Source organism: Bombina bombina, chromosome 5 (genome assembly GCF_027579735.1).
Source record: "Bombina bombina isolate aBomBom1 chromosome 5, aBomBom1.pri, whole genome shotgun sequence".
NCBI lineage: Eukaryota > Metazoa > Chordata > Amphibia > Anura > Bombinatoridae > Bombina > Bombina bombina.
In genome coordinates, this window is record NC_069503.1 from 229413263 (window position 1) to 229434616 (window position 21354).

The 21354-nt window shown below is 41.8% G+C and overlaps 1 protein-coding gene across 3 annotated transcripts in view; it reads left to right on the forward strand.

Annotated features, from left to right (window-relative positions):
• ZNF438 (zinc finger protein 438) overlaps positions 1 to 2698 on the forward strand; it is a 34267-nt gene extending 31569 nt beyond the window's left edge. For all 3 annotated transcript variants that reach the window (XM_053713875.1, XM_053713874.1, XM_053713876.1), the window contains one exon: positions 2094 to 2698. In XM_053713875.1, coding sequence (XP_053569850.1) covers positions 2094 to 2685 — 592 coding nt within the window. In that variant the 3' untranslated portion in view covers positions 2686 to 2698. The remainder of the gene's footprint in view (positions 1 to 2093) is intronic.
• Positions 2699 to 21354: the final 18656 nt, after the last annotated feature.

The following is a 21354-nucleotide window of genomic DNA, read 5'->3' on the forward strand; positions in this document are numbered from 1 at the left end:
TGTAATATAGTTCTATCATACTCCATTTGGCACTTGAAGTAACAAAATGTCCATTATGTTGTAATATATTTATTGAAAATGCAGAATGTAAATAGTTAATTTCATGATCAGTGTTAGCTTTGTTTTTAAGATATTGCCCATTAGTCAGAATAGCCTATTTGTATAAAACAGTGAAATGGAGCGCTGGATTCAACCCACGTCGCCAACCTTTTATACTACCTCCTTCCTAGGTAGTTTTTGTTAAAGGGAATTTTTGTGTTAGAGTGTAGGTGGCGCTAGAAGTGAATCAAGCAATGGGTTAATAAACTAATTATCTAAGTCTATTTCAATCAGCCTCCAACAATGGGTTTCGAATAAATATTGATTACTATAGTAATATATCCATGGACTAAGCAAAATCTTATACAGAGGAAGGATCAAAAATACAATATAAGAGACTTTATAAGACATACATTTTCTAAGCCTGATTGCCTTAACACTTTTATTGCCAAAATTATATGTACACACTGACTGATTTTATACTGCTGTATTTGTTATTGTTTTAATTGAACATATTATAAAATTGTGATTTTGAAAGGTGATATGATTGATTAGCATGGGCCACATGTATGACTGTGTATGTTGATTTTTAAAGCTTTGAACCAATGAATAAACTTGTTATGGGATTTTAGAATATTAGTTTTATAAATTTATTTCTCTTTTTTACAACACAGTTTGCTATACGTTATTAGCCTGATTTACACTTTATTCGAAACCCATTGTTGGAGGCTGATTGAAATAGACTTAGATAATTAGTTTATTAACCCATTGCTTGATTCACTTCTAGCGCCACCTACACTCTAACACAAGAATAGCCTATTTGTCATATAACAGTCTTGATATATAATTGAACTCTTGGATTATAAGCCGTATAATAGCACCAACATAACATACACACTGAATGTATATGTGATCTCTTAATGCTTAGATGAAATAACACGATTGCTAGCCTGTTGTTTTGACAATCAGCTGTGTTGGCCAACTCCACCTACCTCTGTGTAACCGGACGAATCATGGCACGGCGCATCTTGATGATGACACGACGGCATTAAGGAAGCGAGCGGCAGCGGTTGCATGGGCTAAGCATCGTTGTGATTAATGAATAGTGGGGTATATAAGGGATGTGGGAATGGTGTTGGGGTATACTGGGTGCTTGAACTTCAGTGCCATATGACAAAGGGACCAGACCGGTGCCCGAAATGTTACGGAATTTTAATGCTGTAATAAAAGCTTTTTTTTATGGGAACAAAGTCCAGTGAGTGCTTTCCTTTCTAATGGATATCTACATTCTCTGACATCACCTTGAGAATACAAACCTGAGGAGTGCAGATCTTTTTGAATGATTGATATTTTTTATATATATATATATATATTTCAATTCCAGTGACGTTCAAAGATGCAAATCTTATAGTTTGTTTTTAACAGCGCTGCATATGTTGCAGTATGAAATAAAATTGCATAAAAATAAAAACATTTTTTAAAGATTATGTTCATCACTAAGCCTTTAAAAAAAAGAGAATGTATACCAAAGGATAGATATAAGCAATGTGTTTGTTTTTTTTTTGTTTTTTACCCTCAACCCTAATTGTTAGACATTTTCAACCGAAGGCTTTTGACACCCTGCAATGTCTGGGCAGTCTGTTTGACAATCACTTATTTATAGGAACTTGTGTGGTGAAAATAATTCCTAGAATCTGCCTAATAAAATGAATAGTTGGCAGTTTTCTCCACAGAAAGTTTTGCCAGCCGATGGCAATATAAAGTAGCCAGGAGTGGCAGTGTAATACTTTCTATTATGTTAATATTTATTGCTATCCAAAGCACAAATTAATTGCATAGTTTAATATAAACTTATTTAATGGTGATTTTAGCAATAAACATTAAAACATTTTTAGCCGGGTGGTAAGTAAAATCAGCAAGATAGTTCACCCACTAAAAAGGTCCATAGGAGAGCACTGGTTTGGTAAAATGGCAGGTTACCCTTTGAGATTTAATGTGTCATGGCTGAGGTTTTTAGGTAATGATACAATATCATGTCTGCCTTTTATTTATAGGAGGGAAAACAACTCAAACAATGAAGACAACTCAATTTATGAACAAATGGATGAAATCAAGTTACAGATCAAATGTGGGCGCTGTCAGGCTATAACTCCTACCTTTTCAGATATGAAGCTCCATTTGTTTTGTGAACATGGTGAAGAGTTTCAAGATCGACTGCAAGAAGGAATTTTAGAAATCCGTCGGGGCACACAGGAGGAAGTGGTTAAACATGCAACCCATTACTGGAAATTGCTCAGCGAGAGACAGAACATTACGTGTAGCAGCTGTGATGAAAAGTTCCTTGGGTCTTCCAAACTAAGAAAGCACACGTGCACTGCACATCAGGATCACAATAAATTACAAGGAAGTGACTTTACACAGACTGAGTTTGTAGGGGAAGACACCAAACAAAAGGATAACCTTTCTGTAACCAACCCTGAAGTCCAGCTTTGTTGCGGCAGTCACTTGAACTGCATCTTATGTAAGCAAGAATTTAAATTGAAGGAAGAATTATTATCACACTGGTGCCATTTTCACAACTGTGAGAATCCTTCTTTGCTTTGGACAGTTTTCAACTCATTTGTAAAGAATGATAAAAGCTATTGAATATCCTAAAACATTTCATAGCCTTGTGTGTTTTTTATTTATTTAAAGTGAATTGATTCTGTTGTAATTGGTAAAGGGACTTTAAACTAAGAATGTAAAACTCCATTAAAATGGTTAATGGGACAATCCAGCCTAAATTGAATTGGATTTCAAATTTAAAAAAAGTGCATTTTTGCTGTATAGTTGTATTAGGAAAAATGCTTCTAGTGAAAGCTATCTCTGTTTTCACTTAGAACTTTTACTGTGCAAGTACATGTAAAAGGGACTGTCTACTCCAACATTTTCATGTTATAAAAGATAGATAATCCCTTTATTACCCACTCACCAGTTTTGCACAGCCAGCACTGTTATATTAATATACCTTTTACCTTGTATCTAAGCCTCTTCTGACAGCCCCCTTATCACATGGCTATTTATTATTTATTGACTTGCATTTTAGCCAACTAGCTCTGTGTCCGGAACAACTACACGGAATTATCTATATGGCACACATGAATTAGCAGTGTCTTGTTGTAAAAAGCTAATAAAAATGTATGTGATAAGAGGCAGTCTGTAGTGGTTTAGAAACAGACAGCAATTTAGAGGTTTAAATGTTATAAAGTATATTAATACTTTATATGTTGGTTGTGCAAAGCTGAGAAATTGGTAACAATTTAGGTGTAGACTATCCATTGAAGTTAATGTAAAAATGATTCATGCACCAGCAATTAAAACAGTGTATGCTAAGTGATCTGACAGTGTCTTGTATCATGTAAAGTGAGTCATTGCTAATGAGATACAAAGCATGCTGGTGCATGAAGCATATCCTTATATGCTTCATGTGCACATGCATATTATAAGCTCTAACTGAAATTAGTAATAACTTTCAGGCATTTTTTTTTTGTTAATACGGTATTGCAAAAATCCTTCTATTCAAAATGCACTAAGTTTACAATTTGTCTTTCTCCAACATTGGTGTGTCCGGTCCACGGCGTCATCCATAACTTGTGGGAATATTCTCTTCCCCAACAGGAAATGGCAAAGAGCACAGCAAAAGCTGTCCATATAGCCCCTCCCAGGCTCCGCCCCCCAGTCATTCTCTTTGCCGCTCTGAACAAGTAGCATCTCCACGGAGATGGTGAAGAGTATGTGATGTTTAGTTGTAGTTTTTTATTCTTCTATCAAGAGTTTGTTATTTTAAAATAGTGCTGGTATGTACTATTTACTCTGAAACAGAAAGAGATGAAGAGTTCTGTTTAAAAGAGGAGTATGATTTTAGCAGCAGTAACTAAAATCAATTGCTGTTCCCACGCAGGACTGTTGAGCTGAGAGAACTTCAGTTGGGGGGAACAGTTTTCAGACTTTTCTGCTCAAGGTATGACTAGCCTTTTTTCTAACAAGACTGTGTAATGCTGGAAGGCTGTCATTTTCCCTCATGGGGATCGGTAAGCCATTTTCTTAGACTTAGAAAGAATAAAGGGCTTATTATGGGCTATTAACTGGTGGACACTCTTAAGGGCTAAATCGATTGTTTATTTAAGTTGTTTTTTAAAGTTTGAAGTAATTTTCACACTTTTATTGTTGGGGGAACGTTTTTATCGCCAGGCACTAGTTTAGACACCTTCCCAGTCAGGAAGGGCCTTTCACTATAGTAGGCAGAGCCTCATTTTCGCGCCATTATTGCGCAGTTACTTTTGAGTACAGTGCATGCAGCTGCATGTGTGAGGGTCTGGTATCCACTGAAAACGTTCCTAGAAGGCTTGAATTGGTATCGTATACCCCCCTGGGTTTGGTGAAGTCACAACAAAGGCTGTGGCTGGGACTGTAGTGGTGTTAAAATTGCAAACGGCTCCGGTTTCCACATTTTAAGGGTTAACAGCTTGAAAATTGGGGTGCAATGAATGCATTTAGACACTGTGGTAAAGATTGGATAATTCCTTCATAGTTTTTCACATATTCAGTAATAAAGTGTGCCCTGTTTAACATTTAAAGAGACAGTAACGCTTTTGTTTTAAAACGGTTTTTGTGCTTTATTAACCAGTTTAAGCCTGTTTAACATGTCTGTACCTTCAGATAGATCATGTTCTGTATGTATGGAAGCCAATGTACTTCCTCCTTCAAATATATGTGATAATTGTGCCATAGCGTCCAAACATAGTAAGGACAGTACTGTCACAAATAGTAAGGTTGCCCAGGATGATTCCTCAGATGAAGGAAGTAGAGATAGTTCTACATCCTCTCCTTCTGTGTCTATAAAAGTTATGCCCACGCAGGCGACCCCTAGTACTTCTAGCGCGCCAATGCTTGTTACTATGCAACAATTGACGGCAGTAATGGATAACTCCATAGCTAATATTTTATCCAAAATGCCAGCATTTCAGAGAAAGCGCGATTGCTCTGTTTTAAACACTGTAGAGCAGGAGGGCGCTGATGATAATTTTTCTGTCATACCCTCACACCAGTCTGAAGTGGCAGTGAGGGAGGGTTTGTCAGATGGAGAAATTTCTGATACAGGAAGAATTTCTCAGCAGGTAGAACCTGATGTTGTGACATTTAAATTAGAGCATCTCCGCGCATTACTTAAGGAGGTGCTATCTACTCTGGATGATTGTTACAATCTGGTCATCCCAGAAAAATTGTGCAAGATGGACAAGTTCCTAGAGGTCCCGGTGCACCCTGATGCCTTTCCGATACCTAAACGGGTGGCGGACATAGTGAATAAGGAGTGGGAGAAGCCCGGCATACCTTTTGTCCCTCCTCCTATATTTAAGAAATTGTTCCCTATGGTCGACCCCAGGAAGGACTTATGGCAAGCAGTCCCTAAGGTCGAGGGGGCGGTTTCTACACTAGCCAAACGCACGACCATTCCCATTGAGGACAATTGTGCTTTCAAAGATCCTATGGATAAAAAGTTGGAGGGTTTGCTTAAAAATATTTTTTTACAGCAAGGTTACCTCCTTCAACCTGTTTTGTGCATTATTCCTGTCACTACAGCGGCGTGGTTCTGGTTCGAGGAACTGGAAAAGTCGCTCAGTAGGGAGACTCCGTATGAGGAAGTCATGGGCAGAATTCACGCACTTAAGTTAGCTAATTCCTTTATTTTAGACGCCGCTTTGCAGCTAGCGAGGTTAGCGGCGAAAAATTCAGGGTCTGCAATTGTGGCGTGCAGGGCGCGCAGAGCGCTCTGGCTAAAGTCTTGGTCGGCGGACGTATCTTCCAAGACAAAATTGCTTAATATCCCTTTCAAAGGTAAGACCCTTTTTGGGCCAGAATTGAAAGAGATTATTTCAGACATCACTGGGGGAAAGGGCCATGCCCTCCCACAAGATAGACCTTTCAAGGTTAAGAATAAGTCCAATTTTCGTTCCTTTCGCAATTTCAGGAACGGACCGGCTTCCAACTCTGCAGCCTCTAGACAAGAGGGTATCGCTTCCCAGACTAAACCAGCTTGGAAACCAATGCAAGGCTGGAACAGGGGTAAACAGGCCAAGAAGCCTGCTGCTGCTACCAAAACAGCATGAAGGGGTAGCCCCCGATCCGGGACCGGATCTAGTAGGGGGCAGACTCTCTCTCTTTGCTCAGGCTTGGGCAAGAGATGTTCAGGATCCCTGGGCACTAGAAATAGTCTCTCAGGGTTATCTTCTAGAATTCAAGGAACTACCCCCAAGGGGAAGGTTCCACATGTCTCACTTATCTTCAAACCAAATAAAGAGACAGGCATTCTTACATTGTGTAGAAGACCTGTTAAAGATGGGAGTGATACACCCAGTTCCAACTGTGGAACAAGGTCAGGGGTTTTACTCAAATCTGTTTGTAGTTCCCAAAAAAGAGGGAACTTTCAGACCAATTCTGGATTTAAAAATTCTAAACAAATTTCTCAGAGTTCCATCGTTCAAAATGGAAACCATTCGAACAATTTTACCTACAATCCAGGAGGGTCAATATATGACTACCGTGGATTTAAAGGATGCGTATCTACATATTCCTATCCACAAAGATCATCATCAGTTCCTAAGGTTCGCCTTTCTGGACAAACATCAGTTCGTGGCTCTCCCATTCGGGCTAGCCACTGCTCCCAGAATTTTCACAAAGGTGCTCGGGTCCCTTCTAGCGGTTCTAAGACCAAGGGGTATTGCAGTGGCACCTTATCTGGACGACATTCTAATTCAAGCGTCGTCTCTTTCCAAAGCAAAGGCTCATACAGACATTGTTCTAGCCTTTCTCAGATCTCACGGGTGGAAGGTGAACGTAGAAAAGAGTTCCCTGTCTCCGGCGACAAGAGTTCCCTTTTTGGGAACAATAATAGATTCTTTAGAAATGAAGATCTTTTTCACAGAGGTCAGAAAGTCAAAGCTTCTAAACGCTTGTCAAGTTCTTCTCTCTATTCTGCAGCCTTCCATAGCTCAGTGCATGGAAGTAGTAGGGTTGATGGTTGCAGCAATGGACATAGTTCCTTTTGCTCGAATTCATCTAAGACCATTACAACTGTGCATGCTCAAGCAGTGGAATGGGGACTATACAGACTTGTCTCCAAAGATTCAAGTAGACCAGATGACCAGAGACTCACTCCGTTGGTGGTTGTCCCAGGATCACCTGTCTCAGGGAATGAGTTTCCGCAGGCCAGAGGGGGCGCGGTCTGGGATTCCCTGAAAGCTCAGGGTCTATGGTCTCGGGAAGAGTCTCTTCTCCCGATAAACATCCTGGAACTGAGAGCGATATTCAATGCTCTCCGGGCTTGGCCTCAACTAGCGAAGGCCGGATTCATAAGATTCCAGTCAGACAACATGACGACTGTAGCTTACATCAACCATCAGGGGGGAACAAGGAGTTCCTTGGCGATGAGAGAGGTATCCAAAATCATCAAATGGGCGGAGGATCACTCCTGCCACCTATCTGCAATTCACATCCCAGGAGTAGACAACTGGGAGGCGGATTATCTGAGTCGTTAGACTTTCCATCCGGGGGAGTGGGAACTCCACCCGGAGGTTTTTGCCCAGTTGACTCACTTATGGGGCATTCCAGACATGGATCTGATGGCGTCTCGTCAGAACTTCAAGGTTCCTTGCTATGGTTCCAGATCCAGGGATCCCAAGGTGACTCTAGTGGATGCATTAGTGGCGCCTTGGTCGTTAAACCTAGCTTATGCGTTTCCACCGTTCCCTCTCCTTCCCAGGCTTGTAGCCAGGATCAAACAGGAGAAGGCCTCTGTGATTCTGATAGCTCCTGCGTGGCCGCGCAGGACTTGGTATGCAGACCTGGTGAATATGTCATCGGCTCCACCATGGAAGCTACCTTTGAGACAGGATCTTCTAGTACAAGGTCCATTCGAACATCCAAATCTAGTTTCTTTGCAGCTGACTGCTTGGAAATTGAACGTTTGATTTTATCCAAACGTGGGTTTTCAGATTCAGTGATAGATACTCTGGTCCAAGCCAGAAAACCTGTGACTAGAAAGATTTACCATAAAATATGGAAAAGATATATCTGTTGGTGTGAATCCAAAGGATTCTCCTGGAGTAAGATTAAAATTCCTAAGATCCTCTCCTTTCTCCAAGAAGGTTTGGATAAGGGATTGTCAGCGAGTTCTTTAAAAGGACAGATTTCTGCTTTATCTGTCTTGTTACACAAACGACTGGCAGCTGTGCCAGATGTACAAGCCTTTGTACAGGCTTTGGTCAGAATCAAGCCTGTTTACAGACCCTTGACTCCTCCCTGGAGTCTAAATTTAGTTCTTTCAGTTCTTCAAGGGGTTCCGTTTGAACCTTTACATTCCATAGATATCAAGTTACTATCTTGGAAAGTTCTGTTTTTGGTTGCCATCTCTTCTGCTAGAAGAGTTTCTGAATTATCTGCTTTGCAGTGTGATCTACCCTATCTGGTGTTCCATTCAGATAAGGTTGTTTTGCGTACCAAACCTGGTTTTCTTCCAAAAGTTGTTTCCAACAAGAATATTAACCAGGAAATAGTTGTTCCTTCTTTGTGTCCGAATCCAGTTTCAAAGAAGGAACATTTGTTACACAATTTAGATGTAGTCCGTGCTTTAAAGTTCTATTTAGAAGCAACAAAGGATTTCAGACAAACTTCTTCTTTGTTTGTCGTTTATTCTGGTAAGCGGAGAGGACAAAAAGCTACTGCTACCTCTCTTTCTTTCTGGCTTGAAAAGCATCATCCGATTGGCTTATGAGACTGCCGGACGGCAGCCTCCTGAACGAATCACAGCTCACTCTACTAGGGCTGTGGCTTCCACATGGGCCTTCAAGAACGAGGCTTCTGTTGATCAGATATGTAAGGCAGCGACTTGGTCTTCTCTGCACACTTTTGCCAAATTCTACAAATTTGATACTTATGCTTCTTCGGAGGCTATTTTTGGGAGAAAGGTTTTGCAAGCCGTGGTGCCTTCTGTTTAGGTAACATGATTTGCTCCCTCCCTTCATCCATGTCCTAAAGCTTTGCTATTGGTTCCCACAAGTTATGGATGACGCCGTGGACCGGACACACCAATGTTGGAGAAAACAGAATTTATGCTTACCTGATAAATTACTTTCTCCAACGGTGTGTCCGGTCCACGGCCCGCCCTGTTTTTTTAATCAGGTTTGAAAACTTTCTTTCTCTATACACTACAGTCACCACGGCACCCTATAGTTTCTCCTTTTTTTCTCCTAACTGTCGGTCGAATGACTGGGGGGGCGGAGCCTGGGAGGGGCTATATGGACAGCTTTTGCTGTGCTCTTTGCCATTTCCTGTTGGGGAAGAGAATATTCCCACAAGTTATGGATGACGCCGTGGACCGGACACACCGTTGGAGAAAGTAATTTATCAGGTAAGCATAAATTCAGTTTTTTTCTTCTAATTTAAAGGGACATTGCAGCCAGAATTGCAATCCACGTGGATCCATTTCATTTTTGAATAGAAGAATTTTTGTAGTATGCATGTATTCGCAAAAATGCTTCTAATAAAAGCTATAGCGGTTTCAAAAGTGTATTTAAAGGTATATGAAACCCAACTGTTTTCTTTCTTGATTTAGATAGAACTTGCAATTTTAAGCAACTTTCTAATTTACTCCTATTATCAAAAAAAATCGTTCTCTTTGTATCTTTATTTGAAAAAGCAGGAATGTAAGCTTTAGGAGCCCGACCATTTTTGGTTCAGAACACTGGGTAGCGCTTGGTGATTGGTGGCTACATTCTACATATTGATTGTTTGATCAGGGCAGGAGCACATTTATATACTGTATGTCCCTAATTGACAACGCAAAAGAAATTAAATGAAATAAACATAATTAAGGCTTTTCAACAGGTATGAAAGGGAAGCACAAAACAAGGCAGATATATATTATGTATACTGTTATATTAATAAATATAATGTGTGTGTAAAATAATGTTATACGTGCACATACATATACAGTGCTGGAAAAATACCAATATGGTTTATTAGGGAAAAAAGTAACTAGTCCTATTAATATTCAACCCCTAATTTCTTACTTGCCCTCTACAATTATAATAATAATATGACTTTAAAGGGACAGTCAACACCAGAATTTTTGTTGTTTAACCCCTTAGTGACCAGAGCACTTTTCCATTTTCTGTCCGTTTGGGACCAAGGCTATTTTTACATTTTTGCGGTGTTTGTGTTTAGCTGTAATTTTCTTCTTACTCATTTACTGTACCCACACATATTATATACCGTTTTTCTCGCCATTAAATGGACTTTCTAAAGATACCATTATTTTCATCATATCTTATAATTTACTATAAAAAAAATGATAAAATATGAGGAAAAATGGAAAAAAACACACTTTTTCTAACTTTGACCCCCAAAATCTGTTACATATCTAAAACCACCAAAAAACACCCATGCTAAATAGTTTCTAAATTTTGTCCTGAGTTTAGAAATACCCAATGTTTACATGTTCTTTGCTTTTTTTGCAAGTTATAGGGCCATAAATACAAGTAGCACTTTGCTATTTCCAAACCATTTTTTTTCCAAAATTAGCGCTAGTTACATTAGAACACTGATATCTTTCAGGAATACCTGAATATCCCTTGACATTTATATATTTTTTTTAGTAGACATCCCAAAGTATTGATCTAGGCCAATTTTGGTATATTTCATACCACCATTTCACCGCCAAATGCGATCAAATACAAAAAATTGTTCACTTTTTCACAAATTTTTTCACAAACTTTAGGTTTCTCACTGAAATTATTTACAAACAACTTGTGCAATTATGGCATAAATGGTTGTAAATTCTTCTCTGGGATCCCCTTTGTTCAGAAATAGCACACATATATGGCTTTGGCGTTGCTTTTTGGTAATTAGAAGGCCGCTAAATGCCACTGCGCACCACAAGTGTATCATGCCCAGCAGTTAAGGGGTTAATTAGGGAGCTTTTAGGGAGCTTGTAGGGTTAATTTTAGCTTTAGTGTAGTGTAGTAGACAACCCCAAGTATTGATCTAGGCACATTTTGGTATATTTCATGCCACCATTTCACCGCCAAATGCGATCAAATTAAAAAAAACGTAAAATTTTTCACAATTTTAGGTTTCTCACTGAAATCATTTACAAACAGCTTGTGCAATTATGGCACAAATGGTTGTAAATGCTTGTCTGGGATCCCCTTTGTTCAGAAATAACAGACATATATGACTTTGGCGTTGCTTTCTGGTAATTAGAAGGCCACTAAATCCTGTTGCGCCTCACACGTGTATTATGGCTAGCAGTGAAAGGGTTAATTAGGGAGTTTGTAGTGAGCTTGCAGGGTTAATTTTAGCTTTAGTGTAGAGATCAGCCTCCCATCTGACACATCCCACCCCCTGATCCCTCCCAAATAGCTCCCTTCCCTCCCCCACCCCACAATTGTCCCCGCCATCTTAAGTACTGGCATAAAGTCTGCCAGTACTAAAATAAAAGGGTTTTAAAAAAAAAATGAATTTTTTTTTTTAGCATATTTACATATGCTACTGTGTAGGATCCCCCCCTTAGCCCCCAACCTCCCTGATCCCCCCCAAAACCGCTCTCTAACCCTCCCCTCTGCCTTATTGGGGGCCATCTTGGGTACTGGCAGCTGTCTGCCAGTACTCAGTTTACAATAAAAAGTGCTTTTTTTTTCTTTGTTTTTTTTTTTTCTGTAGTGTAGCTTCCCCCCCCCACCCCCCACAGACAAACCCCCACCACCTTGCTGATTATTTTAATTTTCAATTTTTTTATATTTTTTATTTGCACATTTTCTGCAGTGTAGCGGTTCCCACCCGCTCCCTCCCCGTGCACGCGCCCGCCCCCACCCTCCGTTGCACGCGCGCGCGCCCCCGTGCGCGCCCCCAGCCCCCCCCGCCCACGATCCCGCCCCTCTTCACATCCACAGGGCCATCGATGGCCGCCTCCCGGTCCGGCTCCCACCCACCAACACAGGGAGCAACCGATCTCCGGTGCAGAGAGGGCCACAGAGTGGCTCTCTCTGCACCGGATTACTTAAAAAGGTTATTGCAGGATGCCTCCATATCGAGGCATCACTGCAATAACCGGAAAGCAGCTGGAAGCGAGCAGGATCGCTTCCAGCTGCTTTCCACACTGAGGACGTGCAGGGTACGTTCTCAGGCATTAACTGCCTTTTTTCTGAGGACGTACCCTGCACGTCCTCAGTCGTTAAGGGGTTAAAAAGAAAGATAATCTCTTTATTACCCATTCTCCAGTTTTGCATAACCAATACAGTTATATAAATGCACTTTTTACCTCTGTGATTACCTTGTATCTAAGCCTCTGCAAATTGCCCCCTTATTTCAGTTCTTTTGACATACTTGCTTTTTAGCCAATCAGTGCTCACTCCAGGGTAACTTCACGTGCATGAGTTCAATGTTATCTATATGAAACACATGAACTAATGCCCTCTAGTGGTCAAAATGCATTCAGATTCAAGGCAGTCTTCAAGGTCTAAGAAATTAGCATATGAACCTCCTAGAATTAGCTTTTAACTAAGAATATCAAAAGAACAAAGCAAAATTGGTGATAAAAGTAAATTGGAAAGTTGTTTAAAATTGCATTCCCTATTTAAATCATGAAAGGTTTTTTTGGACTTGACTGTCCCTTTCACCCCTTCAAGACGAACCTATCCATAAACAAAATGACAATGAAGCACATGATCGTCACTGCAACCATGTGCTTCCAAAATGGCGCTGATTGGCTCTTGTTTAACTCCTTGCGTTGCTAGGCACAGCCTACCAGTCGGATCAACTGCCATTTGTTTTCAGAATGGAGCAGGACACTGCAAAATTTAGGCCATTTCATGCCATCCTAAAGGCATATAAATCCAGCATTTTTAGGATGGAATGGAACGTCCTAATGCCATCAAGTGGTTAAAGCCAATTTCCATCTTAATGGGAGGAGAGTCCATTGCTTCATTCATTACTTGTGGGAATTTAGAACCTGGCCACCAGGAAGAGGCAAAGAAACCCCAGCCAAAGGCTTAAATACCTCCCCCACTCCCCTCATCCCCCCAGTCATTCTTTGCTTTTCGTCACAGAAGGTTGGCAAAGAAGTGACAGAAGATTGGAGTAGTCTCTTATGGAGGGTAGTACTCTTCGAAATGGGACTGGAGTTTTAAGTTGTCCTGTCAGCCTCTCAGTGAGAGCTTGGGTGAAATTTAGAGTCTGGAGATACAAGGAGAGTCTTTCTGCGAAACCATCCCGACTCATGATTAACAGCTCCTTAAGCAATCATCGTTGACAAGTTTTGCTGCCTGCTTTATTCACTCAAGTCCATGTCAGGAGCAATGCTACTAATCTGTCGCACTTGAAGGGTCGTGTTCCTGTTCCGCGGCATATATTCTGGTTAGATCGTTTCATTTATACGCATATGATAATGCAAGAAGACGGGTTACAGTGTGTCTCCTTTTATCTGTATAGAATCAAGGGTTAATATCCCTGGAAAGGGGATTATTGAACAGGGGGGTGGATTTATAAATATTATTTGTATTGTGTTTGATGCTACGTCATGTGTGAGATGAGGCTCTAGCAATGTGTGAACAGTTAGGTGAATGGCGATGCGGCCTCTTTTGGCGCGTTTTCTCTATAGTGTAGGGGCGGTCCGTGACCTGGTGTGGCCTCTCAACTTCCTCTTTTCCTGATTGGCAATTGCGGTAGACATAACGGTTTGCCTGTGTCCGGGTCATAGGAGGTGGTGAGTCCCCCGGCCATTGGTGTATAAAGTTGTCATTTATTCTATCTAGTCCGTATTAAAGCATAAGCTATGGAGGACTCTGATATGTTAGAGGATACTCCCTCTTTTATTAAAGCTCATATCTGTATTTATTGTGAGGAGGTTCATGTTGTTCCGCCTGCTCAACTTTGTTCCACATGCTTTGATAAAATTTCAATATCTAAGAAAAACAAGATATTTAGTACTACTGAGCCGTCCACCTCTGAGGGTTCTTCGTCCCGTGAGGTTCGTTCCCTACATTCATCTACGTTTACATATCTAGCTCCTAAAGGCCCTACTGATCCTCTTGTGGCCGCCAGATTTCACTGCCCAGTTGCAAGAAGCGGTTTCTGCAGCCTTCCATGCCCTACCACGCCCTGCGAAGCACAAGCGAAGGGAAATACATAGCCTTCTGTCCCAGGGGTCATCTACTCCGTTGGAGGTCTCTAAAAGATTATCCGATGAGGACGCCTCCGACTCGTCGGAGGGCGCTCTCTCTCGGACAGAATCGGCGTCTTCTAAACCTCCGGCTACGGAGGAGCCTGATTTTAAGTTTAAGCTGGAGCATTTGCGCTTTTTACTAAAAGAAGTGCTTGCTACGTTGGAGGTTCCGGAACCGAAACTTACTATTTCTCTCGAGGATAGTTCGTCGTTCAAAGAGCCCATGAACAAGAAATTAGAATCCATGTTGAGAAAGATGTTCCAACTCACTGGGTTTTTTTTCCAACTGGCAGCTGTGATCACTATGGTGGCTGGAGCGGCTACCTACTGGTGTGACGCACTGTCAGCTATGGTAGAGATGGAGACTCCTCTCGAGGAGATACAGAAAAAGGTTAAGGCCTTAAGGGTCGCAAACTCTTTTATCTGTGATGCAAATATGCAGGTTATTCGCCTGAATGCTAAGACTTCAGGTTTCTCTGTTCTAACCAGTAGGGCTCTGTGGTTAAAGTCGTGGTCTGCTGACATGACTTCCAAGTCTAGATTACTATCTCTCCCGTTTCAGGGGAAGGATTTTTTTGGTATCCACCTACACGGGAGGCAAGGTTGCTTTCCTTCCGCAGGATAAGAAGAATAAGCCTAAGGGCTCTACTTTTCATCCCTTTCGCTTGGACAAATCTCAATGCCAGCAGTCTGCTGCGAAGCCCGAGCAGTCCAAGGGATCTTGGATGCCGGCTCAATCTTGGAACAAGTCCAAGCAGAGCAAGAAGCCCGCCGAGACAAAGTGAACATGAAGGGATGGCCCTGATCCGTATCTGGATTGCGTAGGGGGCAGACTATCTCTGTTCGCAGTGGCTTCGATGGAAGACGTACAGGATCCTTGGGTTCTGGAGGTTATCACCCAGGGTTACAGAATAGGGTTCAAGACTCATCCGCCCATGGGCAGATTCCTCCTGTCAAACCTATCCTCAAGACCAGAGAAGAGAGACGCCTTTCTAGAGTGCATGAGGGATCTCTCCTCTCTCTGAGTAATAATTCCAGTACCTCTAACAGAAAGGGGTCTAAGGTACTATTAAAACCTTTTCATGGTCACAAAGGAGGAGGGCACGTTCCACCCAATTCTGGACCTAAAGTGCCTAAACAAGTTTCTGTCAGTTCCATCATTCAAAATTGAGACGATCAGATTAATTCTGCCCCTAGTTCAAGAGGGGCAATTTATGACAACAATAGACTTGAAGGATGCTTACCTTCATGTGCCAATACACAGGGACCACTTCAGGTTCCTAAGATTCGCCTTTCTGGACCAACACTTCCAGTTTGTGGCCATGCCGTTCGGTCTGGCGACTGCCCCAAGAGTCTTTACGAAGGTTCTGGGAGCGCTGCTCATGGTAGCGAGAGCCAGAGGTTTTGCTGTAGCCCCTTATCTGGATGATATCCTGGTTCAGGCTCCCTCCTACAGTCTTGTGGAGGACCACTCGAGGACTCTTCTTCTACTTCGATCCCACGGATGGAAGATAAACTAGGGAAAGAGTTCTCTGGTTCCCAGCAACAGGGTGGAGTTCCTGGGCACAATCATAGATTCCATAGCTATGAAAATATTCTTGACAGAGCAGAGGCGTTCCAAGATCGCGTCCAGCTGTCTTGCCCTTCAGACCTCCTCAAGGAGGAGGTGATCGAACTCATGGTTTCCAGCATAGATGTCATTCCTTTTGCCAGGTTCCATCTAAGACCTCTGCAGTTATGCATGTTGAGACAATGGAACGACGATCACTCGGATCTTTCCCAACAGATCTCTCTGGACAATCAAGCGAGGGAATCCCTCTCTTGGTGGGTCAGTCCAGGGCAGCTGTCCCAGGGGATATCCTTCTTGAGACCATCCTGGGAGATTGTGACCATGGATGCAAGTCTATCAGGATGGGGAGCTGTTTGGGGTGCCGGAAGGGCACAGGGCAGGTGGACTCAAGAGGAGTCGACCCTACCGATAAATATCCTTGAACTACAAGCAATATTCAATTCTCTGAGGGCTTGGTCCTTCTTGGGGTCATCCCGTTTCATCAGATTCCAGTCGAACAACATTACCTCGGTGCGTACATAAACCATCAAGGGGGAACGAGAAGCTTCCTAGCCATGAGGGAGGTGTCTCGGATTCTGGAATGGGCAGAGACCCACAACTGTTCTCTCAGCAATCCACATCCCGGGTGTGGACAACTGGGAAGCGGATTTCCTCAGAAGGCAATTGTTCCATCCGGGTGAGAGGTCTCTCCATCCCGAGCTGTTTGCAGAGATCTGCATCAGATGGGGGACGTCGGAGATAGATCTCATGGCGTCCAGACTCAACTTCAAGCTACCCAGATACGGGTCGCGGTCCAGGGATCCCCAGGCAGAGCTGATAGAGGCCTTGGCGGTACCTTGGGAGTTCAACCTAATTTACATCTTGCCACCATTGCCACTTCTCCCTCGAGTGGTGGCCCACATCAAACAGGAGCAAGTCTCAACCATTCTGATTGGTCCGTTGTGGCCGCAGAGGACGTGGTTTGCGGATCTGGTGGGAATGTCGTTGTCTCCTCCATGGAGGTTACCCTGTCGCAGAGATCTGCTAGTTCAGGGTCCTTTTCTTCACCAAAATCTCGATTCTCTGAGGCTGAGTTCATGGAGATTGAACGCCTAGTCTTGGTCAAGAGAGGGTTCTCAGAGAGAGTGATTGATACTCTCATTCAAGCCAGGAACCGGTCACTCGTCTCAGCTATCATAAGGTGTGGAGGACCTATTTATCCTGGTGTGAAAAACGTGGATATCCCTGGCACAAGATTAGGGTATCCAGGATTCTGGCTTTTTTTCAAGATGGTTTGGATAAGGGCCTTGCCGCTAGTTCATTAAAGGGACAGATTTCGGCCTTATCGGTGCTGTTACACATGAAGCTAACGGGGCTTCCTGATTTTCAGTCCTTTGTTCAGGCTCTGTCTAGAATTTGACCGATATTTAGACGTTCTGCTCCTCCTTGGAGCTTGAACTTGCTTGTTAAGGTTTTGCAGAGGGCTCCGTTTGAGCCTATGCATGCGCTTGACATTAAGAGTCTCTCCTGGAAGGTTCTGTTTCTTTTGGCTATTGCATCGGTTCGCAGAGTCTCTGAGTTAGCAGCCTTGCAATTTGAACCCCCTTACCTGGTTTCTCATGCCGATAACACTGCGTCGCACTGGGTTGGGTTTTCTTCCCAAGGTGGTGTCAGATTGTAAAATCAATCAGGAGATAGTAGTTCCTTCTTTGTGTCCTAACCCTTCTTCGCCCAAAGAGCGGTTACTTCATAACTTGGATGTGGTTTGAGCCTTAAAGTTTTACCTTCAGGCCATGAAGTTTTTCAGACAGACTTCGTCTTTGTGGTGTATTCGGGGAAGTGTAGGGGGCAGAGGGCCTCTTCCACATCACTGTTCTTTTGGTTGAGGGGCATTATCTGTTTGGCCTATGAGACAGCGGGACATAAGCCTCCTTAAAAGGATTACGGCTCACTCAACTAGAGCTGTGGCCTCTTTTTGGGCCCTTTAAGAACTAGGCCTCTGTGGAACAGATTTGTAAGGCGGCTACTTGGTCTTTCTTACATACTTTGGCTAAATTTTACAAATTTGATGTTTTTGCTTCGGCGGAAGCTGTTTTTGGGAGAAAGGTTCAGCAGGCTGTGGTGCCCTCAGTATAGGGTCCACCTACTTTTGCCCTCCCATTTTTTTTTCATTCAGTGTCCTCTAGAGTTGGGTATTTGTTCCAACAAGTAATGAATGAAGCAGTGGACTCTCCTCCCATTAAGATGGAAAACATAAATAACATAAATTATGCTTACCTGATAATTTCATTTCCATCTGTGGGAGGAGAGTCCACTGCTCCCGCCCGTTTGCTCTGGTGGGCGGACATAAATTTAATTTTATTCTTCTGGCACCATTTATACCCTGATATTTCTCCTATTGTTCCTTGTTCCCTTGGCAGAATGACTGGGGGATGAGGGGAGTGGGGGAGGTATTTAAGCCTTTGGTTGGGGTGTCTTTGTGTCCTCCTGGTGGCCAGGTTCTTAATTCCTACAAGTAATGAATAAAGCAGTGGACTCTCCTCCCACAGATGAAAATGAAATTATCAGGTAAGCATAATTTGTTTTTTTATTTATGCGTTACACTGTATTCACTGCATTACATAATCTGCATTTAAAACTGTCTGTTGATTAGAAATATATGCATTGTTTTGCAGGCCTGAAGCACACACACTGAAATGTTATTTATTTTACTTATTTTGCTGTAGCTAATTAGGTATAGATGTAAATGATCTCCTGCACGAATAAACCAATCAGTGTACAGCATGTAGGGATACCGCAGGGATCTTCATTCCACAAAATCCTCACCACCCTCTCTAGGGGAGTGACGAATGGTGCATTGCCAAGTGTTTTTAATCATGCAAGCATTAACATTTCATGAGGAACAAAAACTTTGAGTTTAATGTTCCTTCAACTGTTGTCACTTGTTATATATATATATATATATATATATATATATATATATATATATATATATAATTTCTTTCGTGTAATTAGCAAGAGTCCATGAGCTAGTGACGTATGGGATATACATTCCTACCAGGAGGGGCAAAGTTTCCCAAACCTCAAAATGCCTATAAATACACCCCTCACCACACCCACAAATCAGTTTTACAAACTTTGCCTCCTATGGAGGTGGTGAAGTAAGTTTGTGCTAGATTCTACGTTGATATGCGCTCCGCAGCAGGTTGGAGCCCAGTTTTCCTCTCAGCGTGCAGTGAATGTCAGAGGGATGTGAGGAGAGTATTGCCTATTTGAATTCAATGATCTCCTTCTACGGGGTCTATTTCATAGGTTCTCTGCTATCGGTCGTAGCGATTCATCTCTTACCTCCCTTTTCAGATCGACGATATACTCTTATATATACCATTACCTCTACTGATTCTCGTTTCAGTACTGGTTTGGCTTTCTACTACATGTAGATGAGTGTCCTGGGGTAAGTAAGTCTTATTTTCTTTGACACTCTAAGCTATGGTTGGGCGCTTTTATATAAAGTTCTAAATATATGTGTTCAAACATTTATTTGCCTTGACTCAGAATGTTCAACGTTCCTTATTTCAGACAGTCAGTTTCATATTTGGGATAATGCATATGAATAAATCATTTTTTACTTACCTTAAAATTTGACTTTTTTTCCCTGTGGGCTGTTAGGCTCGCGGGGGCTGAAAATGCTTCATTTTATTGCGTCATTCTTGGCGCGGACTTTTTTGGCGTCATACGTGTCGCCGGAAGTTGCGTCATTTTTTGACGTCCTTTTGCGCCAAAAATGTCGGCGTTCCGGATGTGGCGTCATTTTTGGCGCCAAAAAGCATTTAGGCGCCAAATAATGTGGGCGTCTTATTTGGCGCCAAAAAATATGGGCGTCGCTTTTGTCTCCACATTATTTAAGTCTCATTGTTTATTGCTTCTGGTTGCTAGAAGCTTATTCACTGGCATTTTTTCCCATTCCTGAAACTGTCATTTAAGGAATTTGATCAATTTTTCTTTATATGTTGTTTTTTCTATTACATATTGCAAGATGTCCCAGATTGACCTTGAGTCAGAAGATACTTCTGGAAAATCGCTGCCTGGTGCTGGATCTACCAAAGTTAAGTGTATCTTCATTCTGATTCTGATAATGATTCCTCTGGTTCAGAGGATTCTGTTTCAGAGGTTGATGCTGATAAATCTTCATATTTATTTAAAATGGAATTTATTCGTTCTTTACTTAAAGAAGTCTTAATTGCATTAGAAATAGAGGATTCTGGTCCTCTTGATACTAAATCTAAACGTTTAAATAAGGTTTTTAAATCTCCTGTAGTTATTCCAGAAGTTTTTCCTGTCCCTGATGCTATTTCTGAAGTAATCTCCAGGGAATGGAATAATTTGGGTAATTCATTTACTCCTTCTAAACGTTTTAAACAATTATATCCTGTGCCATCTGACAGATTAGAGTTTTGGGACAAAATCCCTAAAGTTGATGGGGCTATCTCTACTCTTGCTAAGCGTACTACTATTCCTACGGCAGATAGTACTTCCTTTAAGGATCCTTTAGATAGGAAGATTGAATCCTTTCTAAGAAAAGCTTACTTATGTTCAGGTAATCTTCTTTATCTTTAGCGGATGTTGCTGCAGCCTCAACTTTTTGGTTAGAAGCTTTAGCGCAACAAGTAACAGATCATAATTCTCATAGCATTGTTAATCTTCTTCAACATGCTAATAACTTTATTTGTGATGCCATCTTTGATATCATTAGGGTTGATGTCAGGTATATGTATCTAGCTATTTTAGCTAGAAGAGCTTTATGGCTTAAGACTTGGAATGCTGATATGTCTTCTAAGTCAACTTTGCTTTCCCTTTCTTTCCAGGGTAATAAATTATTTGGTTCTCAGTTGGATTCTATTATTTCAACTGTTACTGGAGGGAAAGGAACTTTTTTACCACAGGATAAAAAATCTAAAGGTAAATTTAGGTCTAATAATCGTTTTCGTTCCTTTTGTCACAATAAGGAACAAAAGCCTGATCCTTCATCCACAGGAGCGGTATCAGTTTGGAAACCATCTCCAGTCTGGAATAAATCCAAGCCTTTTAGAAAACCAAAGCCAGCTCCCAAGTCCACATGAAGGTGCGGCCCTCATTCCAGCTCAGCTGGTAGGGGGCAGATTACGTTTTTTCAAAGAAATTTGGATCAATTCAATTCACAATCTTTGGATTCAGAACATTGTTTCAGACGGGTACAGAATTGGCTTCAAGATAAGGCCTCCTGCAAAGAGATTTTTTCTTTCCCGTGTCCCAGTAAATCCAGCGAAGGCTCAAGCATTTCTGAAATGTGTTTCAGATCTAGAGTTGGCTGGAGTAATTATGCCAGTTCCAGTTCTGGAACAGGGGCTGGGGTGTTATTCAAATCTCTTCATTGTACCAAAGAAGGAGAATTCCTTCAGACCAGTTCTGGATCTAAAAATATTGAATCGTTATGTAAGGATACCAACATTCAAAATGGTAACTATAAGGA